This window comes from Canis lupus, chromosome 25 (assembly GCF_048164855.1).
Source record: "Canis lupus baileyi chromosome 25, mCanLup2.hap1, whole genome shotgun sequence".
Classification (NCBI taxonomy): Eukaryota; Metazoa; Chordata; class Mammalia; order Carnivora; family Canidae; genus Canis; species Canis lupus.
Genome location: NC_132862.1, coordinates 6877269 through 6895224, shown reverse-complemented (window position 1 = coordinate 6895224; position 17956 = coordinate 6877269). Strand labels below are relative to the sequence as shown.

At 53.3% G+C, this 17956-nt stretch overlaps 1 protein-coding gene across 2 annotated transcripts; it reads left to right on the top strand.

Moving 5' to 3' along the window:
- Window positions 1-11949: 11949 nt before the first annotated feature.
- Window positions 11950-17202, top strand: TMEM106C (transmembrane protein 106C). 2 transcript variants are annotated; one of them, XM_072798188.1, is made up of 8 exons: window positions 11950-12088; window positions 12556-12767; window positions 13676-13739; window positions 14212-14371; window positions 14464-14604; window positions 15051-15100; window positions 15561-15614; window positions 16467-17202. In XM_072798188.1, the coding sequence occupies exons 2-8, from the start codon at window positions 12584-12586 to the stop codon at window positions 16561-16563; spliced, it is 750 nt and encodes a 249-aa protein (XP_072654289.1). In that variant the 5' UTR covers window positions 11950-12088; window positions 12556-12583; the 3' UTR covers window positions 16564-17202. The 2 variants fall into 2 exon arrangements, with proteins under 2 accessions (XP_072654289.1, XP_072654290.1); XM_072798189.1 differs by lacking the exon at window positions 11950-12088 and adding an exon at window positions 12319-12414.
- The last annotated feature ends 754 nt before the right edge of the window (window positions 17203-17956 follow it).

Here is a 17956-nt window from a genome sequence, read left to right as displayed (position 1 = left end):
AGCTGTTACCAAAAAAAAAAAGGGAAAAAAATCCATACATACTAACAGAGAAGAAGGCCAAGGTACAGTAAATGAAAAAAAAAGTTGAAAGACAGTATGTAAATTCTGATTCTATTTTGTTAAAAAATAATTATTTTTAATTACCAACAATTACTTAACAACTATGAATTAATTAACAACTGTTGCCTTTAGATACGTACATCTAAATAACTATTTATTTGAATGTGCTTAGAAAGAAGCACAGAAGGATACATGCCAAACTGTTAAAAGAAATTATGTCTGGGATCATTTGGATTAGAATTAGAAGAAAGGAGAGACTTTTGTATTTGAAATTTCTTTCTTTTTTAATTAGTTTTTTAAAAGATTTTATTTATTTATTCATGAGAGTCGCAGAGAGAGAGAGAAAGAGAGGCAGAGACACAGGCAGAGGGAGAAGCAGGTTCCCTGTAGGGGAGGGACTCGATCCTGGGACTCTAGGATCACACCCTGAGCCGAAGGAGGGTGCTGAACCTCTGAGCCACCCAGGTGCCCCTGTATTTAAAATTTCTATAACAACAATAATCATTTTATAATGAAAAGAAAACAGCTGAGGGTAGGGGGAATGGTCCCGGGCACTCCAAGTGTGCAGATAGAGCTGGGCATACGGACATACCAGGTGCACACATACTCACACACTCGTGCTCTCACACCAACCCACACCTGGACCACCAACGAGGGCACACCTGGTAAGTCTGGCAAAACCTTGGGCACATACCTGGCTCGGGCATGTCCTCATGGTCCCGGGCTCCCTTGGCATGTGGCAGGCAGGGCCCTTTCTAGGCATCTATCCCATCCCAGATGGGCTTCTAGCTCCTTCTAGCTACAGGGTACTTCCCTGACTTCCAGCTACTCTCCTCTGGGCCTCCATCCCTTCTTGTCAGGCACCCATACAGCAGGGCCCTAAGGAGTCAGAGAGTCAGCAAATCTGGGAAAGGAGCACCTGGCCTGGCTGCAAAGACAGCCTCCCCCTTCTCCGGGCACTGGGGAGCTGCTCTCGAACATCAACACTGGGGCTGTCCCAGAGATTCTGATTTGACTGAGAAACCGCCCGAGGCATCAGCCAATCCAAATAAGCTGCTGGTTCTCCACTTACTGGGACTTGATGGCTAACCTTTCTGAGCCTCGGTTTCCTCATCTGTAAAGTGGGAATAATAAGGTTACTGTGAAACTCAAAGGTGATACTATCTAAGAGACTAAATGCTTTGGAAGATAAACAAGGAAATGACGATCACTAAAGTCAGGATACAGTCCTCTCCGGGGCGGAGGGGTGGGACTGATGAAGGGGGGCAGGCAGGACTTCTGGGGCACTGATGCTATTCTATTTCTCTGCCTGGCCTGTGGAAACCTGGGTATACGATTTAAATTATTTGTTAAACTGTACATCCATTTCTTAATAGAAGCATATTATGTTTCATAATAAGAAAAAAAGTGCTTTGTGAAGCTTCCAATTCAACATGAACATAAAATTGTATTAGGAAGTACAAATTCCCATTCTCCTAGCCCCTGAGAACCCTCCAGGACTCTAAATTTTGCGGTGGTCCAAGTTAGCCAGCGGCAAGAATCGCCTAATAAGTAGCAATTTCAGTTATAAATTGAGACCTGTGTGTTGTCTTCCTTGCTGGGGGAGACCCAGGAGGGCAGATGTGTCTGGGGGTGCGGATCATTATGAGGGCGGCCTCGAAGACAGCCATCAGCCCACTCGCAATCCTGAGCCTACCCTTCCCCGTGGTTCCTCGCCCCTGCAGACTGCTGAGCACTGCGGGCACGTCCTCCCACCCACACTTCCTGGCCACAGCAATCCTCACCCCCCCAAAGACAAGGCGCTCTGAAGCCCAGACAGCCTCCTTTCACCCCCACCCACCACCTCTTATTCTTCAACAGCCTGGCCACTTTCTTGGTCCTCAGGCCCAGCGATGCCCTGCTCAGCTGGCACCCCAGCTCACTCCTGAAAAGTCAGCCCCCAGTTTCCAGCCTTTCTACCCCTGCTACTGGCTCCCTGAGATTGCAAGGCACTCTGCGCCCCACCTCCCCCCCAGCTCCACCAGGCTCCAGAGCCCACAGGGGCATCCCCCCCCCACCCCGCGGGCTCTGACTCCAGTGGAGGGAGCCCTCAGAAGAACCTGGCGTGGAGGGCAGGACCTCCCTGCCCGACCAGGCCCGAGACCCCCCGCTGGGCCCCCGTACCCGATGGCACCAGGCAGCCCCGGGAGCTGAGCCCACCCTGCCATCAGAGGCCACAGGAATTTCCATGTGGGTCTGGCCAGGGCACTGCCTAGTGACTGTCAATTCCCTACCCCCACATCTGACTCGCTCCCTGTCTCTTTCTGACTCGGCTTCTGTTCCACTCTATGATTTGCTTTCTCTCCCATCCCTGAATTTCTGTGGGTCTCTGTCTCAGCAACCCTCCCCCGGCCCGCACAGGGGCAGCGTGAACCCTCCATCTGCGTGTGGGGCAGCCCGTGGCCGTGGCCCCCCGCTCCTGGCCCTTGGCCTGGGCCTCTGCCGGCTGGGGAGGTCTCCCTGGCTGAGGCCCCACCACTAGCGGGAGGTAACTAAGGTGACAAATTTGGAAAAGAGTCTGCGGGTCTCAGAGGCAGAGCAGAGCTGAGCGGGACAGGGCTGCAGATGAAGCTGGGGTGGCAGGAGGATGGCACTTCTCTTGGAAGTTTGGAAGCATGGGGTGGTGTTGGGGGAATGAAAAGCAACTGGGGTGCCCAGGGGCTCCCGGAGGTATTGTGTAATAAAGGCTGAGAAGAGGGACGCCTGGGTGGCTCAGCAGTTGAGTAACTGCCTTCGGCTCAGAGTGTGATCCCGGGGTCCTGGGATCGAGTCCCACGTCAGGCTCCCTGCATGGAGCCCGCTTCTCCCTCTGCCTGTGTCTCTGCCTCTCTCTGTGTGTCTCTCATGAATAAATAAATAAAATCTTAAAAAAAATAATAAAGTCTGAGAAGAAAGTTGAGTTCTGGAGAAAAACAGGTCTTGGGTGAAATAAAGGTGGGCTTCTCAGTGTCTAACCTCAATGCCGTCTGCTGCAGAGCCAACTCTTTGCATCTTCAGAATTCACACGAGGCATAAAGTGCGAGCAAGTGCAAGAGGTGCTTGTGAGCGGCAGAAAGGCTCTCTCCTCAGCCTGGGAAGCTACCAGGGTGTCCCCTCCCACCCCCAATCACCTGATAGCTCCCCAGTCCTTGGCACGACCCAGAGACAGACGGAGCTGTCGGCGGTGGCAGTTTCAAGTCACTTAGACAATCTTCCTTTCACTGGTTTATTTATTATTCTCTTCCCACCTCTCCACCCCTTCCCCACCAGCTGCTTAAAATATTTTTTCAAACAGAAAAATCCAACCACAGCTGGAAACCAACCCTAAAGTTAGTGGAGAACGTGGGAGCTGCCAGGGAAAATTGCCGGAGTTCGGGCGGGGCCGTGAGAGGAAGGGCCCCAGCCACGGAGACAGCCCCGCTCTCGGCAGGGGCCCCAGTGGTAGGGCTGCGGCCCAGGGGAGAGGGCCCTTGCACCCCATCATCACTCCACAGTCTGCGAGGATCCGCGGTGGGGGCAGGGACACAGGTTGGCTTAAGTAAAAGAGGGGGACCCTCCCCTCAAGGAGCTGTGGGTTTAATGAGGAGACAGGGCACAGACACAAACACACCAATGACAACAACAGCCTCCACTGAGAGAGTACCTCCATGCACCAGGTCCTGGTCTAAGTGCTTTACATGCATCGACTCCCTCAAAGCCCTAACAACCCTGTAAGGAAGGTACTATCATTATCCCGGTCTTGTGGAGGAGGAAACTGAGGCACGCGGGAGTTAAGAAACTCACACACCAGCACACAGCTGGTGTAACAGTGGGGCTCTGTGCTCAGCGGGCCCAGAATCTAGGGGCTCTTGGCCACCGTGCTATGCCGCCTCTGGAGGACCATGCAAAGGGTGAAGCAACCCCGACCCCCCTACCCCCCGCCCCAGAGAGAAGTCTAGAGAAATTAATGTGAGAATCTGCAGAAGGGAGAGAGGGTCCCTGGCAGAGGATTAGGACAGAAGTGCTTCACGAAGGAAGTGACATACGCGCTGCTTCTGGAAGGAGAGCAGGGATTGAGGGCCCATGCGCAGTGGCAGGGAGACGACCATACGAGCAGAGAGAGATGAGGCATGAGCAGAGGCAGATGCAGGACCCAAGAGGCCCAGCTCCCAACGTATGGCGCCCATCGCTCAAGAGGCTGTCCTCACAGCAGCCCAGAGCTCGGAGAAGGATGTACAGGCGCCCAGGCCGCCACCGTGGACAGTGAGTGCTTGCTCGTTCCGACCTCTCTGTGTAGGACATTCTTTTCTCCCTGCCTCGCCCCACTCCACACCCCATCTGTCACCGTGGACAGATTCCTGCTCCATCTCTCTACACCCTCAGCTGCTTCTCACCTCCGACCCCTCTCTCACCTGCCCAGTTCTCTCACTCTTACTGTTTGTGCTGTCCCCTGCAAACTTGTCCGTAAGGAGGGGTGAAAGACAAAACAAGAACACTCAGAAAGTCTTTATAATACAAATGTTTGGTGCCATTTAATTTAGACAAAAATCACCAAGCTGTCTCAGTTGGGATGGATGGCCCACCAGAGTGGCCACACAGCCATGTGGCCCAAAGACCCCCAAGAGATAGGGTGGTGGGTCAGGGGACTGGAACCTTCTCCCTGCCCTGCCTCTACTTGTCTCTGTGACCTTTATCAGGTCACTTGGCATCTCTGGGCCTCAGTTCTCTGTCTGGACCTGTCTGGTGTGCTCCCTTTCAGATCCAAAAGCCCCATGAACTCAGAGTCCCCTGAGTCCTACAGGATCTTCTTTTCCACATCTAAGGACTTGGAAGGACCGGCTGGGGGGGATGCTCAAAAGTAATCCAAAGATGGTGACAATGCTGCCAGGACACAAGTCTAGCTCTTCTCCTATATACCTTCAACTGCAAGCTTCTGAGGGCCGGTTCATAGAGAATCGTCACCATGATGATGGCTGTGATTTCTTGAATGCTTACTACCTGACAGGAACTCCTCTAAGGGGCTGTCATGGGATACCTCACTCCATCATTTTAACAATGTTACACATGAGGAAACTGAGGTACAGAGGGGTTAAGGTCAGTGCCCGAGGTCACACAGCTAGTGAGAGGCATCCCCTGCCTCAGTCTGGCCCCAGAAGCCACTGGAAGGAGGAGGCAGGTGTAGGGCGTCCACAGAGGAGAGGGGGAGCACCCGGAGGGCAGGGACTACGTCCTGTTTGTCACTGCCGCCCAGGGCCCTGACTCCCTAAAAGATTGGGTTGGCCTTGACTGACATGGGGTAGAGCAGAGAGACAAAGCTGTGAGTTCTAACGAGTTGCTAGTGTCCAGGAATTTGTGCACGCCCACGATGTGGAAGGCTCTGCACCCATTCCCAGTTCAGCTCCAGCCAGAGCCACCAGCTGCAAGCCTCTATCTGTCCCAAGGTGGGCCTTGCCCGGGCGCATCTAGATGCCAGCAGCTGGCTGCTTCCTGTCCCACCAGGCAAGGGCCAGCCAGCCAGGCCCAGGCCTGCTGCTGCAGTAACCCAGCTTTGGGTGGGCTCCTTCCCTTAGAAGCTGGCCGTCTCCTTGGCCCTGCTGTGGAGGGGAACAACCCCAAACTTCTGCAGGTTTTAAGGCTGAGCCTCAGGGGGAAGAGAACTTCCAAGGTGGAGGCCTCCGATGCTGGGCCTCCCGCGCCCCCTGGTGGAAGGAACAGAGCGGCGCCAGGCCTGTAGGGCCACCTAAGCTCTGCTTTCTTTCCCCTCTCCCCCCACTCTGTCCTCTCTCCTCCTGCCTCTGGTCATTCACCATGACTGCACGTCCATTGGGTACCAAGCACGTGCCATGAGATGGGGACACAGAAAGAGTCCTGTGACTATGACACTGTCCCTGCCCTCCCCATTCATTCACTCAACTCACTCAACAAAATGTTGATGGAGCACCTACTCTCCGCCAGGCTTTCTTCTAGGCCCCAGGGACTCCATCCCTGCCCTCAGGGAGTCTACAGTCTAGCAGGGACATTTAAGTGCCTGGTTCACAGGCACTTTAAAGCACAGTAGGGAGAGCACAGGTGCTGGAGAAGATGTGACGACAGCTGTGCTGACGCTGAGCCGTGTGTGTTCCGGGACAGCGGGAGGTAGGTGTGCAGGGAAGGGTGCAGAGTGGCATCTGGGCTAGGCTTGGATGGCCGCGTAGGAGCTCTCCGGGTGCAGGAAATGGGGTGTGGAGTGGGGCGAGGCGGGGAGAAAAGAATGTCCTACACAGAGAGGTCAGAAGGAGCAAGCGCACACAGTGCCGGCGTGTTCAGGGAGCTGCAAATAGTCTTCTGTGGTCGGAGCGTGTGGTTAGTGGGAAGAGAGCAGCAGGAGAGTACAAAGGGCCTTGTCAGCTTTGGAAGGGGTTTGGGTCTTTTCCTGAAGCCTGTGAGGAGCCTCTGAAGGTCTTAAGAAACAGAATGATATGACTCCGTTTGCGTCTTATTAAAGGACCTCTTCCTGCGGAGGAAGAGCGGGAAGGGCACGTGGCCAGCGGGGTGTGCTGCTCCTACGGCGCCGTGTGATGTTGGGCAAGTCACCCCACTTCCCTGAGCCGCAGGCGTCCTATCCATCCAAGGGGGGCGTCGCTAGCCAGCCTGCAGAGTTGTTGCGAGAACTAAACACGTAACCAGTGCCTGCTACAGTGCCGGACGCGTAGTATCTACTGAAGAAACTGCTACCTTTCTTAAGCCAGGAAGCTTACTAAGAAGGCCATTGCATTGCCCCGGCCAAGGATGTCCATGGCCTGACCATAGACAGAGAAGAGAAGCCGCCAAGAGCTAATTCAGACAGTTAACTTAGGGGATGGGGCTGAGGATGGATTTTGTTTTTCTCAAATCCTCTAGATCACCTCTGCCATCTGTCCTCAGGCTCTGCCCTGCGGATCCCTCGTTCCTCGCCCACGGTTTTCGCTGCCCCCTTTGCACAGGGTGTCCACCCATTCACTGCTTGTCCCTCTTCCGTTCGTCTGGTGGAGTCTCAGAGACCACAGGGGGCCGAGGCTCTGCTGGCTGAGGCCCCAGGCACCCTGCCCAACGCAGCGGCACACACAGACAGGAGTTTAATGGCAGTTTGTGACAACAGTCAGGTGTAGATGTGTTTGGCCACCAGACTTGTCCCTGAGGCTGACACAGGGGGTAAGAAAGGCAGTGCTGGGGGAGGTTGACCAGGAGACTGGCTGACTCCTGCTCGGGTTCCAGCAAACACTCACTGAGGAGTTAAAATCCAGCAAGCCCACGTTGGCCTCCCCACCTCCGCCAGGCAGGCTTCCCTGCTTCGCCGGCCTAGACACCTTCCTCCCACACCTGGCCTGAGGGTGCTGACTCCCGACACAGTTCCCACTCAGGAGGTCCAGAACTTCCAGGCAGGGGCACCTAGGGGTGGCAACTCCTGGAGGGGGGAGGCCATGCAGTGCACATGTGTGTAGCACGCACACTGATGTGACTCGGCGTGCGTGTTCCTCTGAGGTTGCCAGCGGGGCTGGGGGGGGGGGGGGCTTCTGGCATTTACTAAGGACCAAGGCCCCCGGGGCCATCAGGTGGACACTGGGGACAGTTGTTAACAGTATCCGAGGGCCAGATAGTGGTCTCCTCAATCTGGGAGTCCCCTGACAAGAGAGCCTGGTTCCAGTGTTTATTTTAAGATGTTGGTTTGTGTTTGTGTTTTCCTTGTATTTCTGTCCCTTGTTCCAAAGAGATAACAGTCCTTTCAGTTTCTTTGATTTCTGTGGGGCAGAAATCTTTCTTAAAAGATGGCTTCTGGAAAATCCCTCAACCATCTTCATTCCACTGAATGAAGTCCAGCTCACTGGGGAGATGACACCAGGTATCCCTGAAGTGCCATTGAGGAGAAAGGGGAAAACATGGGGAGAGCAGGGAGAGACGCAGCCTGTGCTAGGTGGGGAAGGGACCTGGGGCAGGTGAGCCCGCTGGAGGGTTCACAAGGATTTGAGACCTTTGCCCTGGCACCGTCGTGGCGAACAGCGTGCGGGTCCCAGCCCAGGCAAAGCAGTCACATCACTCAAAGCAGAGGCCCGTGGCACACTGTCCAAGGAGGAGAGAGCAGCTTCCCGGGCTTAGAAGCAAATGCTGACTGTTTCACGTACAGGGTGTCCCTTAACTTCAAGCAAGTTCTCCCACATGTGGAATAGATAAAGGGAGCAGAACCCTCAGCCTCCACGTCAGAGCAGAGGGAGGTTAGCATAGTCCTAAACTCTCCTTTGCACACCCGTCCCTATGTGCGAGGGGGGAGGGTATAGAGCTGAGCAGAGCTGGTCTCCGTCTCCCCCATCCCTCGGTGCCTCTCAGGATGGCAGCCCTGGGGCCCCTACTGCTCCCCGCCTGTGAGGCCCGGCTACCTAGTGCACAGGGAGCAACTGAAGAGGCTGGGAGTGCAGGGATCCCCAGGTGGCCCCACTCTGCCCTGGCCCACCTGGAAAGCCCCAGTGAGCTCATGTCTGCAGTAACCTCACTGCTCATAACCAGGATGGTGAGACAAACCTGGAAGCCAGGCAAAGGTGCGAAGTGATGGGTGCCTCCTCAGGAATGCGCCGCCCAATTAAAACTGCCTCCCGGATGGCACAGGCAGATGCCGGGACTGCTCCCCCAGGCAGTGCTGGCCAGCCTTCGGGCTGAGCCATCCCGCAAGCATTTACTGAGAGCCTACTATGCAGGCGTCGGGCTGGGTGCCGGGGACACAAGGAGATATTGGAGCCACACTGGAGAGTGTAGTCTATCTGTCCCACACTCACTTTCAGAAGCAGATGACCAGAGAGCCTCCGAGGTTCTTCTGCTGGTTAAGGCCCCCTTCACAGCCTCTACCAACCCGAAGCCCTTTTTTGTCTTCACCACAAGCCCAAGTGCTTCCTTAGCCTGTTCCCTTCTCTTTTCAAAGCATCCACAGCCTGCCATCTTCCTCTGGTCTCCACCTCCTATAAATCAGGCAGCTGCATCTTCACCCTCCCCGCTCCTGGGACAGCCAGGACGCTCTGGAACGCCCATGTGTAGTGTGGACATCAGTCCTTGGCAGGGTTCCAACAGAGGCCATAAGGTGAGGCAACACCCACGTGATGAAAGGATGGGCTCATTCCCCAGATTCCCCAGATGAATTCTCTGTCAGAAGAGGGTCCTCAGACAAGAAAGCTGAACTTGGAAGAATGGCTTCACACAGGAAAAAGGCCCCCCTCCTACTAAGAGCAGACGTTAGCAGAAGATAGAAACCTAAGTGTGGCCTACACAGTGTGTGATTAAAGCAGTGAGACTGCTTGTCTTAAAGCCCAGGCTTCACCCCTAACTAGGTCTGTGTCTGTATCTTTTAGGATCACATCTCATGGTGAGAGACACGCCAAAAAACTCACTTTTGGTGGGGAGTGGTTATTTTTCTCATGTATTGAGAAGTCAAAAGATAGGCAGTCTGGGGGCCTGAATGTGGCTCCAAGTGCCACAGGGACCGAGGCTCCCTGTATGCTTCTACCCTGCCTCCCCATAGCATGCAATTCTTGCCTCACGGCCACAAGAAGGCTGCCCTATCTTCAACATCAAGTTCAAACTACAAACAGGAAGAGGAAGGTCAAGGGGCCAGTTGAGTGTCCATCCCTTTTTTTTGTTTGTTTTTAAGATTTTATTTATTTATTCATGACAGAGAGAGAGAGAGAGAGGCAGAGACACAGGCAGAGGGAGAAGCAGGCTCCATGCAGGGAGCCCGACGTGGGACCCAATCCTGTACCAGGCCCTGGGCCGAAGGCGGCACTAAACTGCTGAGCCGCCTGGGCTGCCCGTGTCTGTCCCTTTTAAGGAAATATATTTTTAATTGAGAATATCGTTGTCTCAAGACAAAATCAGATTTGTATAAAGAATACAAATTGATATAGAGCTTGCAAAGAGAGGTGAAGATCAGATTTCAGGAGGGAGAAGGTACAGGCTGGACACAGAAAAAGAAGAACAATGGCTCCTTGTCGCTTCTGATAAAGATTCTTTGCTCGACCAAACTCTAGTCAGGCTCCTGAGACTTCTCATAGGCCCATCTGTGTGTGTACTGTACAAGCCAGTCTGAGCAAGAACTCCTGACCCTGGATACTTGATCATTCTCCACCATCCCTCAGGAAATGTCTGATCACCCTGGCCTGTCTTCAGCAGGAATCCTGTTAGGTCGGTTTAGCCAGAATCTTCCTTACGCCTGAGGTTTCCTCTTAGTAATTTTCCATCCACTGACCCCTACCCTGCTCCTTGGCTCTAAACTCCTCCTTGCCCATGTTGTATTCAGAGCTTCGCGCAACCCTTCTCCCTCACACCAAGTCCCTGGTGCAGCCGTCCCTACCCCTGTGGCCATGGCCCCCTTCAGTCAAGTCTGCCTTACTGTCTTTAACAAGTGTCATTCTCTCTCTTTTTTTTTTTTTTTAGCACTTCTTACTCTAAGGGCTCAGTGGACCGACTGTGACCAGCGGTTGGGCAGGCGGCTAGACAGCGGAAGGGGAGGCGCCAGCCTTACCCACGGAATGAGGAGAGAGATTCAGAGGGGCAGGGGCCTCGGCAGAGGTGGCCAGCCTCACTCCCCCTTGCCAAGCAGGCCCCTCATCCTCCCAGGCCAGACTCTCTCCCCTCCCCAGCATCATCTTAAGCAATGTCACCTGCTTAAGGTCCGCCGCTGCTGTAGGCTAAGCTCCACGGGGCAGTACGTGCAAAGAAATCCACCTTTTCTTTTAATATTTTGTTTATTTATTCATGAGATACAGAGAGAGAGAGAGAGATGCAGCGACACAGGCAGAGGGAGAAGCAGGCTCCCTGCAAGGAGCCCACCACGGGACTGGATCCCCGGTCTCCAGGATCACGCCCTGAGCCAAAGGCAAGCGCTGAACCGCTGAGCCACCGGGACCGCCCCCACCCTTTATTTCTATTTATTTTTTACTGTTTTATTTATTTGTTCATGAGAGACACACAGAGAGAGGCAGAGACACAGGCAGAGGGAGAAGCCAGCTCAGCCCGCTGCAGGACCCCATCCCCGACCCCGGGATCACGCACAGCCTGAGCCGAAGGCAGCCGCTCAACCAGAGCCACCCAGGTGCCCCGAAATCCACCCTTCAAAGTGTTCTCTAGGGCAGCCCCGATTGGGCTCCCTGGGTGGCGCAGCGGTTTGGCGCCTGCCTTTGGCCCAGGGTGCGATCCTGGAGACCCGGGATCGAGTCCCACGTCAGGCTCCCGGTGCATGGAGCCTGCTTCTCCCTCTGCCTCTGCCTGTGTCTCTGCTTCTCTCTCTCTCTCTGTGACTATCATCAATAAATAAAAATTTGAAAAAAAAAACAAAGTGTTCTCTAGGGCAGCCCCGATGGCGCAGCGGTTTAGCGCCGCCTTCAGCCCAGGGCGTGACCCTGGAGACCCGGGATTGGGTCCCGCATCGGGCTCCCCGCGTGGAGCCTGCTTGTGTCTCTGCCTCTCTCTCTCTGTGCCTCTCATGAACGGATAAATAAAATCTTCTAAAAAAATAAAATAAAAAGTGTCCTCTACCCCGTCCTATACACGCCTTCTGTGCGTGCGGACTAGGACTAAAGGCAGGATGGGGGCAGCAGGGGGCAGCGCGCGCGTCCTCTGCATCTCCGTCCCGCCCGCGTCCACGTAGTTGAGAACGGCTCCGCCACCGCCGGCTCCTTCCTCGTCCCGCCGCCCGCCCCCCGGCGGAGACACGCGGCCCCGACCCGCCTTTCCGAGGAGCCGCCCGCCGCCACCTGCCTCCACCTGCCTCCACCTGCCTCCACCGCCCCCTGCCGACGCCCCAGCCGGGCTGCGAAGAGCGCACGCGCGAGCTCCCGCCTGCGTCTCCCGCGCCCCGCCCCCTTCCCAGGCCCCGCCCCCTTCCCAGGCCCCGCCCCCACGCCGCTGGCCCTTCGGCGCGTGCGCAGTGAGCGCCGGCAGCTGCGAGGAGCGGAGAGGCAGGTCAACCTGCGGAGCGGGCAGGTGGCGGCGGGTGCGGCCGGAACCGGAGCTGCCGGGAGTCGGCGCCCTGCAGGTCCGGGGGCGTCGGCGTCCACGCGGGCGCCCGTGGTGGGCTCGGAGCGCCGCTCTGCCAGGGGGCGTGACCTGAGCGCGCCCCCCGGGCTGGGCCTGGAGGGGGATGGGGAGCCCGGAGCCCCGTCGTCGGTCCGGGGAGGTCTGGCGGAGCGCGCAGAGTTTGCGCAGAGCGGACCGGGCGGGGCGGCGCTGGGCGGGTCTCCGGGCTGCGGGGAGCCCGGCGCGGGGGGGGGCTGTGGCTCCTTGGGCTCTAGGGAGGGGCTGGGAGGGGCTGGGAGCGGTGGGGAACGTACCTAGAAAATGACCCTTGATGAAATTGTGCAGGTGTGTGGAATCACGGGACGGCAGTTGGGTCATTTTTGTGGTTTCGCTTTTCTCCTAGAAAGATGCAGTTTCTTCTGTTCCTGGCTCACTCAGTGCGGCCACTCAACCTGCACTTACTTTGCCTCTCTACCTACCTCCCAGGACATGACACAAGTGGCACATCCCGGCCATGGGGTCCCAGCATTCCACCTCCGCTCGCCCCTCTTACTGCAAGCGAAAGAAAGAGAACAGGGAGGATTTGCTGGCAGAAAGGGAGCAAGAAGAAGCCATTGCTCAGTTCCCATATGTGGAGTTCACCGGTCGAGATAGCATCACCTGTCTCACGTGCCAGGGGACAGGCTACATTCCAACAGGTGAGACTCTGGTCATCATGGGAGGGGTTCCCAAGGTACCCTCAGGGCTTCTCCTGTCTCCCAGGCAAAGCTTTTCTTCTAGCAGTAGTGCCGTAGTCCTAGGCAGTGTCCCGAACAGGAGCCAGTTGAGCTGACCTGATAGGCTTGGGTAGGTTCCACAACTTCTGTTGGTCTCCTTATATCCGAAAGCCTTTCTTCACTTCCTCTCTTTTGTTCTTTGTTTCCCTGCTTTGGAATGCTCCATTTGTTCCACGTTGTGGGATTTGTTGACAGGCACATCTTTTTATTGCTCGCTCTCACTCATGAGGCCTGGCACAGCTCTACAGGTGAACCATCTTGGAAGCTTCTTTTCAAGGAAGCAGGTAGTCAATCATTAACAGCCTAAGGTCTGGAAAATATTTCAAGTGGGGAGAGAAAAACATGTGCTCAGGAATGAAGCCTTGATTAAAGTGCAGGATCATGTGTCACTAAGTTGGCCCTCAGAAAGTCCTAACAGTTTAGATGGAGCATCACGGATGTTTGCAGCTGGTAAGAACCTTAGAAAGCATCTACTTCAGAGCCTTCGTATGACACATGAGGTGACCGTGGCCTAGAGCAGTAATGACTACTTCCCCAAGGCCATTTGGCAGCTCCAGGCCGCCATGCGGTAAAACTAGAACAAGATCGTAAGTTTCTCAACTTCCGTGTCACAGTCCTGGTATGACTGATTAATGTTTTGTAATTTGTAGCACACTCTATAGCTTTACTTGTTTCTTGTTCCTTAGACCCAAAATGTGAAACCTGTATCCTAGAAATGTCTAATTACAGACAAGTGTGTGTTACGGCAGGTTGACGTGTGACATAAAGGAAACTACCACCAGCACATGAGGTTAATTTCTACCAACGTTAATTGTTTGGTTCTTTCCTAGAACAAGTAAATGAGTTGGTGGCTTTGATCCCACACAGTGATCAGAGGTTGCGCCCTCAGAGAACGTGAGTTATTTCCCTCTCCTGTTAATAACTACTTCTGTCCTATAAATTTATGAGCACCTGCTAACTCTTTGAAAACTTTTATCTGTTCTTGTAAATTCCCCATTTCCTTTTATACTGTTTGCCGTAGCAAGATATCTCTGCCCCATCACAGTCTGGGCAAGGAAACTGCTAGAAATTTTCTCAGGACCAAGTGAAAGAGCTGACTTGGAAGACTTTGGAGAATAGGGGTATCATGGGAAGTGAGGAAATGTTTCTGTTCTCGGAGCTGCTCTCTTCAGCTTCTCTCCCAGATGACAGACAGCAGTCAGATGGGTTTTAAAGGCTCCTCCCATTGCACTCATTCTTGCCTGATTCATGGTTCCTGGCTCTTTGTACTTTCCCTTTTCCCTCACATCTAGTTTTGCTTTTAATCTTGACTAATTGGACCTTGATCTCTGACTGCCCGGTTGATCATGTGCTGTGTCATTTGCAGTAAGCAGTACGTCCTCCTGTCTGTCCTGCTCTGTCTCCTGGCATCTGGTTTGGTGGTTTTCTTCCTGTTTCCACATTCAGTCCTTGTGGATGATGACGGGATCAAAGTGGTGAAAGTCACATTTAATAAGCAGGACTCCCTTGTCATCCTTGCCATCACGGTAAGACTTAGGGCCTTGCCTCCCAGATCATGCACCTGCAAGTCTGGGACCCAGAACACTCATAACTTGTTTCCTCACTTGTCTGGATGCAGGCTACCCTGAAAATCAGGAACTCCAACTTCTACTCGGTTGCAGTGATCAGCCTGTCCAGCCAGGTTCAGTACATGAACACAGTGGTGGGCACATATGTGACCACTAACGTCTCCCTCATTCCTCCTCGGAGCGAACAACTGGTATGCTGTTCTTTGAGGGTTCTTGCTTCACAGGTTTCCAGGAGGAGTAGGGGCTATGGGATGCTGTAGCTTCGTGACTTTGTGTTTCCTCATTTCCACTGGTAGAAACTGGTTGGTGGGGAAGACCCATCATGCCCTGTGACTGAGAAATTAGGGAGGAAATCAGCGTTTAAGTATTAGGGGAACAGAAGAATTTGTCAGAGCAAGCAGTTCTCTACAAATCAAGAAGTGGGGGTAGGCCACCGGACAGTCCGAGGTCCATTGGCCTCAGAAGAGAAGAGGTTGCAGGCATTGTTAAAGGGACACAGTCTGTGTCAAGGACAATCTTGGGGAAGTATTTTGTATGTGATAGAAGAATGCTCCCAGGTCTATGAATTGCTCCTAACAGTACCATTCTGGGTCAAGCCTGCCTGGCCAAAAACTGACTCTGGTGTCTTTATTTTCAGGTGAATTTTACTGCGAAGGCTGAGATGGGAGGACCATTTTCCTATGTGTAGTAAGAACAGTTTTCTCTATATGTGTGCTCTCTGCCAGATAGAAGGGATTCAGAGTGTATTCAATTGATTGGGGCCAGCCCTACCTTAAGTCCCAGGCTTCGGCCTGTAGGTTCCCTAAGCTTTGGCCATCCTGAAGTTTCTTTGGAGGATGTGTTGTTGAATAGGAGACTGAAGTGCTGGAATTTCTAAGAGAACATTAAGGCACTAGAAACATCTCCAAGCTTCAGCATGTATATGGTGGGTTTGAAAAAACCAGAAAAGCATCATAATGTGGGAGGATGCATGGACACTGTGGGAACTCAGAGCTAGTGGACCTTGGCAGACGCTTAGGTCAGAAGGGTGGGGGAGGAGAGGAGCCCCATACAGGGCTGACCATGTAACTCAGCATTCTTATGATTCTTCTTCTTCTTCTTTTAAACAAAACGAAACACGACTGTTTCCATATTTGCCGTTTGGTAGCTTCTTCTGCACATTGCCCGATATCCTGGTGCACAACATAGTGATCTTCATGCGGTACGTTGCTCTTCCCCTATCCCCATGGCCTTTGTGTTTGTGCCTGGACCTCACCACCTTTGCTCGGGAGGTGCTGTGTGACCCACAAAGTAGAGGCACCTAACCAAAGCGGAGACACCAGTGCCATACAGGCACCCTCTTGGGTGTCCTCTAGAGGCTGCGTCCAAATCACAAATCACCAGATTTACAATGAGCAGTTAGACCATTTTCTCCATGAAGTGAGGTCTAGTTTTGTGATCCCATTAGAATCCTAATGAGGCTAGTTAAGAAAAGCTTCTCAAGGTGTAAGTACTGAGCGTTTCGCCAGCTTACTTTGTCCACACAAATTACCCTATGCCACGGATCTTTAGAGCTGGGCCTAGAACCATGACTGTTAAATCTGCAGATGAAAAGCACCTGCTGCAGGCATTTGAACTACTTTTAGGGTCTAAAGCAGGGATTTTCAACCTCAGCAGAAGATTCACAACCCTTTTTGTGAGGGGCTGTCCTGTGCCTCACAAGATGTTTTACAACAACCCTGACGTCTACCTGCTGAACGCCAGTGACAGTCACCACTTCCCCCTACCCTCAGTTGTAATACCCCAGAATGTCTGCAGACAGTGCCAGAAGTTTCCTGTGGGGTAAAATTGTCCTGGGTTGAAAACCACTTATTTAGAAGGTCGTCTCATGGCATAGCATTTCTGTGAATGTACAGAGATCTTCTGGCCTCCTGGTTCTGTAAGCAAGAAGATACGCAGCTGGAACCCGTGGATATTGTTGCCTGAGCTTGCAAAAAATTATGTAGGCATTTTTTTCTACTTCATCTCAAAAACAGAACTTATTCTTCTTGTTTTTGTTTTTTTTCCCCCCTAGAACTTCAGTGAAGATTGCATACATTGGCCACATGACCCAGAGCTCCTTGGAAACCCATCACTATGTGGACTGTGGAGCTAATTCCACAGCTGTTTAGAAACTGCTCTTGGTTCTTCCATGGCAGCACCTGCCAGAAGAGACACAGCACCTGTTCCCAGGGCCTGAGTTACAGACCTATCCCAGGTGGTAGAAGTAGAGGAGAAATTGGTTCTCTTAATCCCCAGCAAACATCCTCCTGCCATTTAGGGGTGGGGGTGGGGAGAGCTCCTCTTTGTAGCACCATCTGTATTTCTCAGAACCAGCAGAATCACTGCCCAGTGCCTCGCTTGTGCCTGGCAAATAGTAGGCACTCAGAGCAAGTTTGAAGAATTGAATTCCCATCTTTTCAGCTGTTCTTGGGCATTACACATTGAAATCCTACCGCGGTTCTAGGTTATCAGACCATGGAGAGTGACATGGAGGTTGGACTGTTAGGGCAGCTCCAGAACGGGTCTCCCTCATCTGTGCAGAAGAGGCAGCGGGTGGGAATGTTTGAATACGTAAGAAAGCACAGACTGTCTAATACGGGAAATTTTTTCATCTCGCAAATGTCTAGGAACTTAACAGAAACCTTTTTCCTGTAGAAAATTACAGTTGTTTTTACATAGAGTCTATGTGAGGCTTGATTTACCCTTCATCCATTGGCTGGAACATGGATTGGGGATTTGGTAGAAAAATAAATCCTGCTTTTGATTCATCTGCGTCTCCTCTGATTGTCTGGGTGTCTTAGGAGCCACCTCCGGGGGACTCTAGAATAGTTGCCTGCTAAGTGGGTCAGCACAGGATTAGGAGGGAGGAAAAGGAGCCCTGACTGCACTGTCCCCGTGAGCTCCCATCATAGAAAAGCAGCCTCCGGCCACAGCAGCCCTGCTGCTCTCCATCTGTCCCTGGTGGTGGGAGGTTGCCCTCCTGCTCTTCTGAAACGGAGCACTCGGTACCCCTGGAGGTAGCTCGAGATAGCGCAGATGTCTGAGGAGTGAGAAGCTACTTTCCTAAGGAGGAATCCCTTCCCCCATCGATTGGCTGTAGTGCTGACTTAAGAGGACCTGGTTCGAGGCCGACCGTTCCTTGAAGTGTGACCACCACCCTCTTGGCGCCCAGAGAGTGGGCTCCAGCCCCGTGACGGCAGCGAATCTAGTTGAGTGGTGAGTTTTCAGGACTCGGCTGAGATGTTCTCCCTCACAGAGCAACAGATGGTGGCAGGGAGCCTAGCTCAGTTTTGCTTCCCATCCCCGGAGCGTGCCTCTCAGTATTCACTTAATGATTTCTGGACTCCCAAATCTTCCAGCCACGGTTTAATGTCACAACTGTTTGGCTGATGTTGACTACCATTGAGTAACCCAAAGCTGAGGGTGAGAAGCCGAGTTTCAGTGCTGCACCAGATCCTTCGGGGTGTTCGTGTGCGTGTTGGCGATGCCTGTTGGGTGTAGCGGCGCGGGGGCACGTTGCCA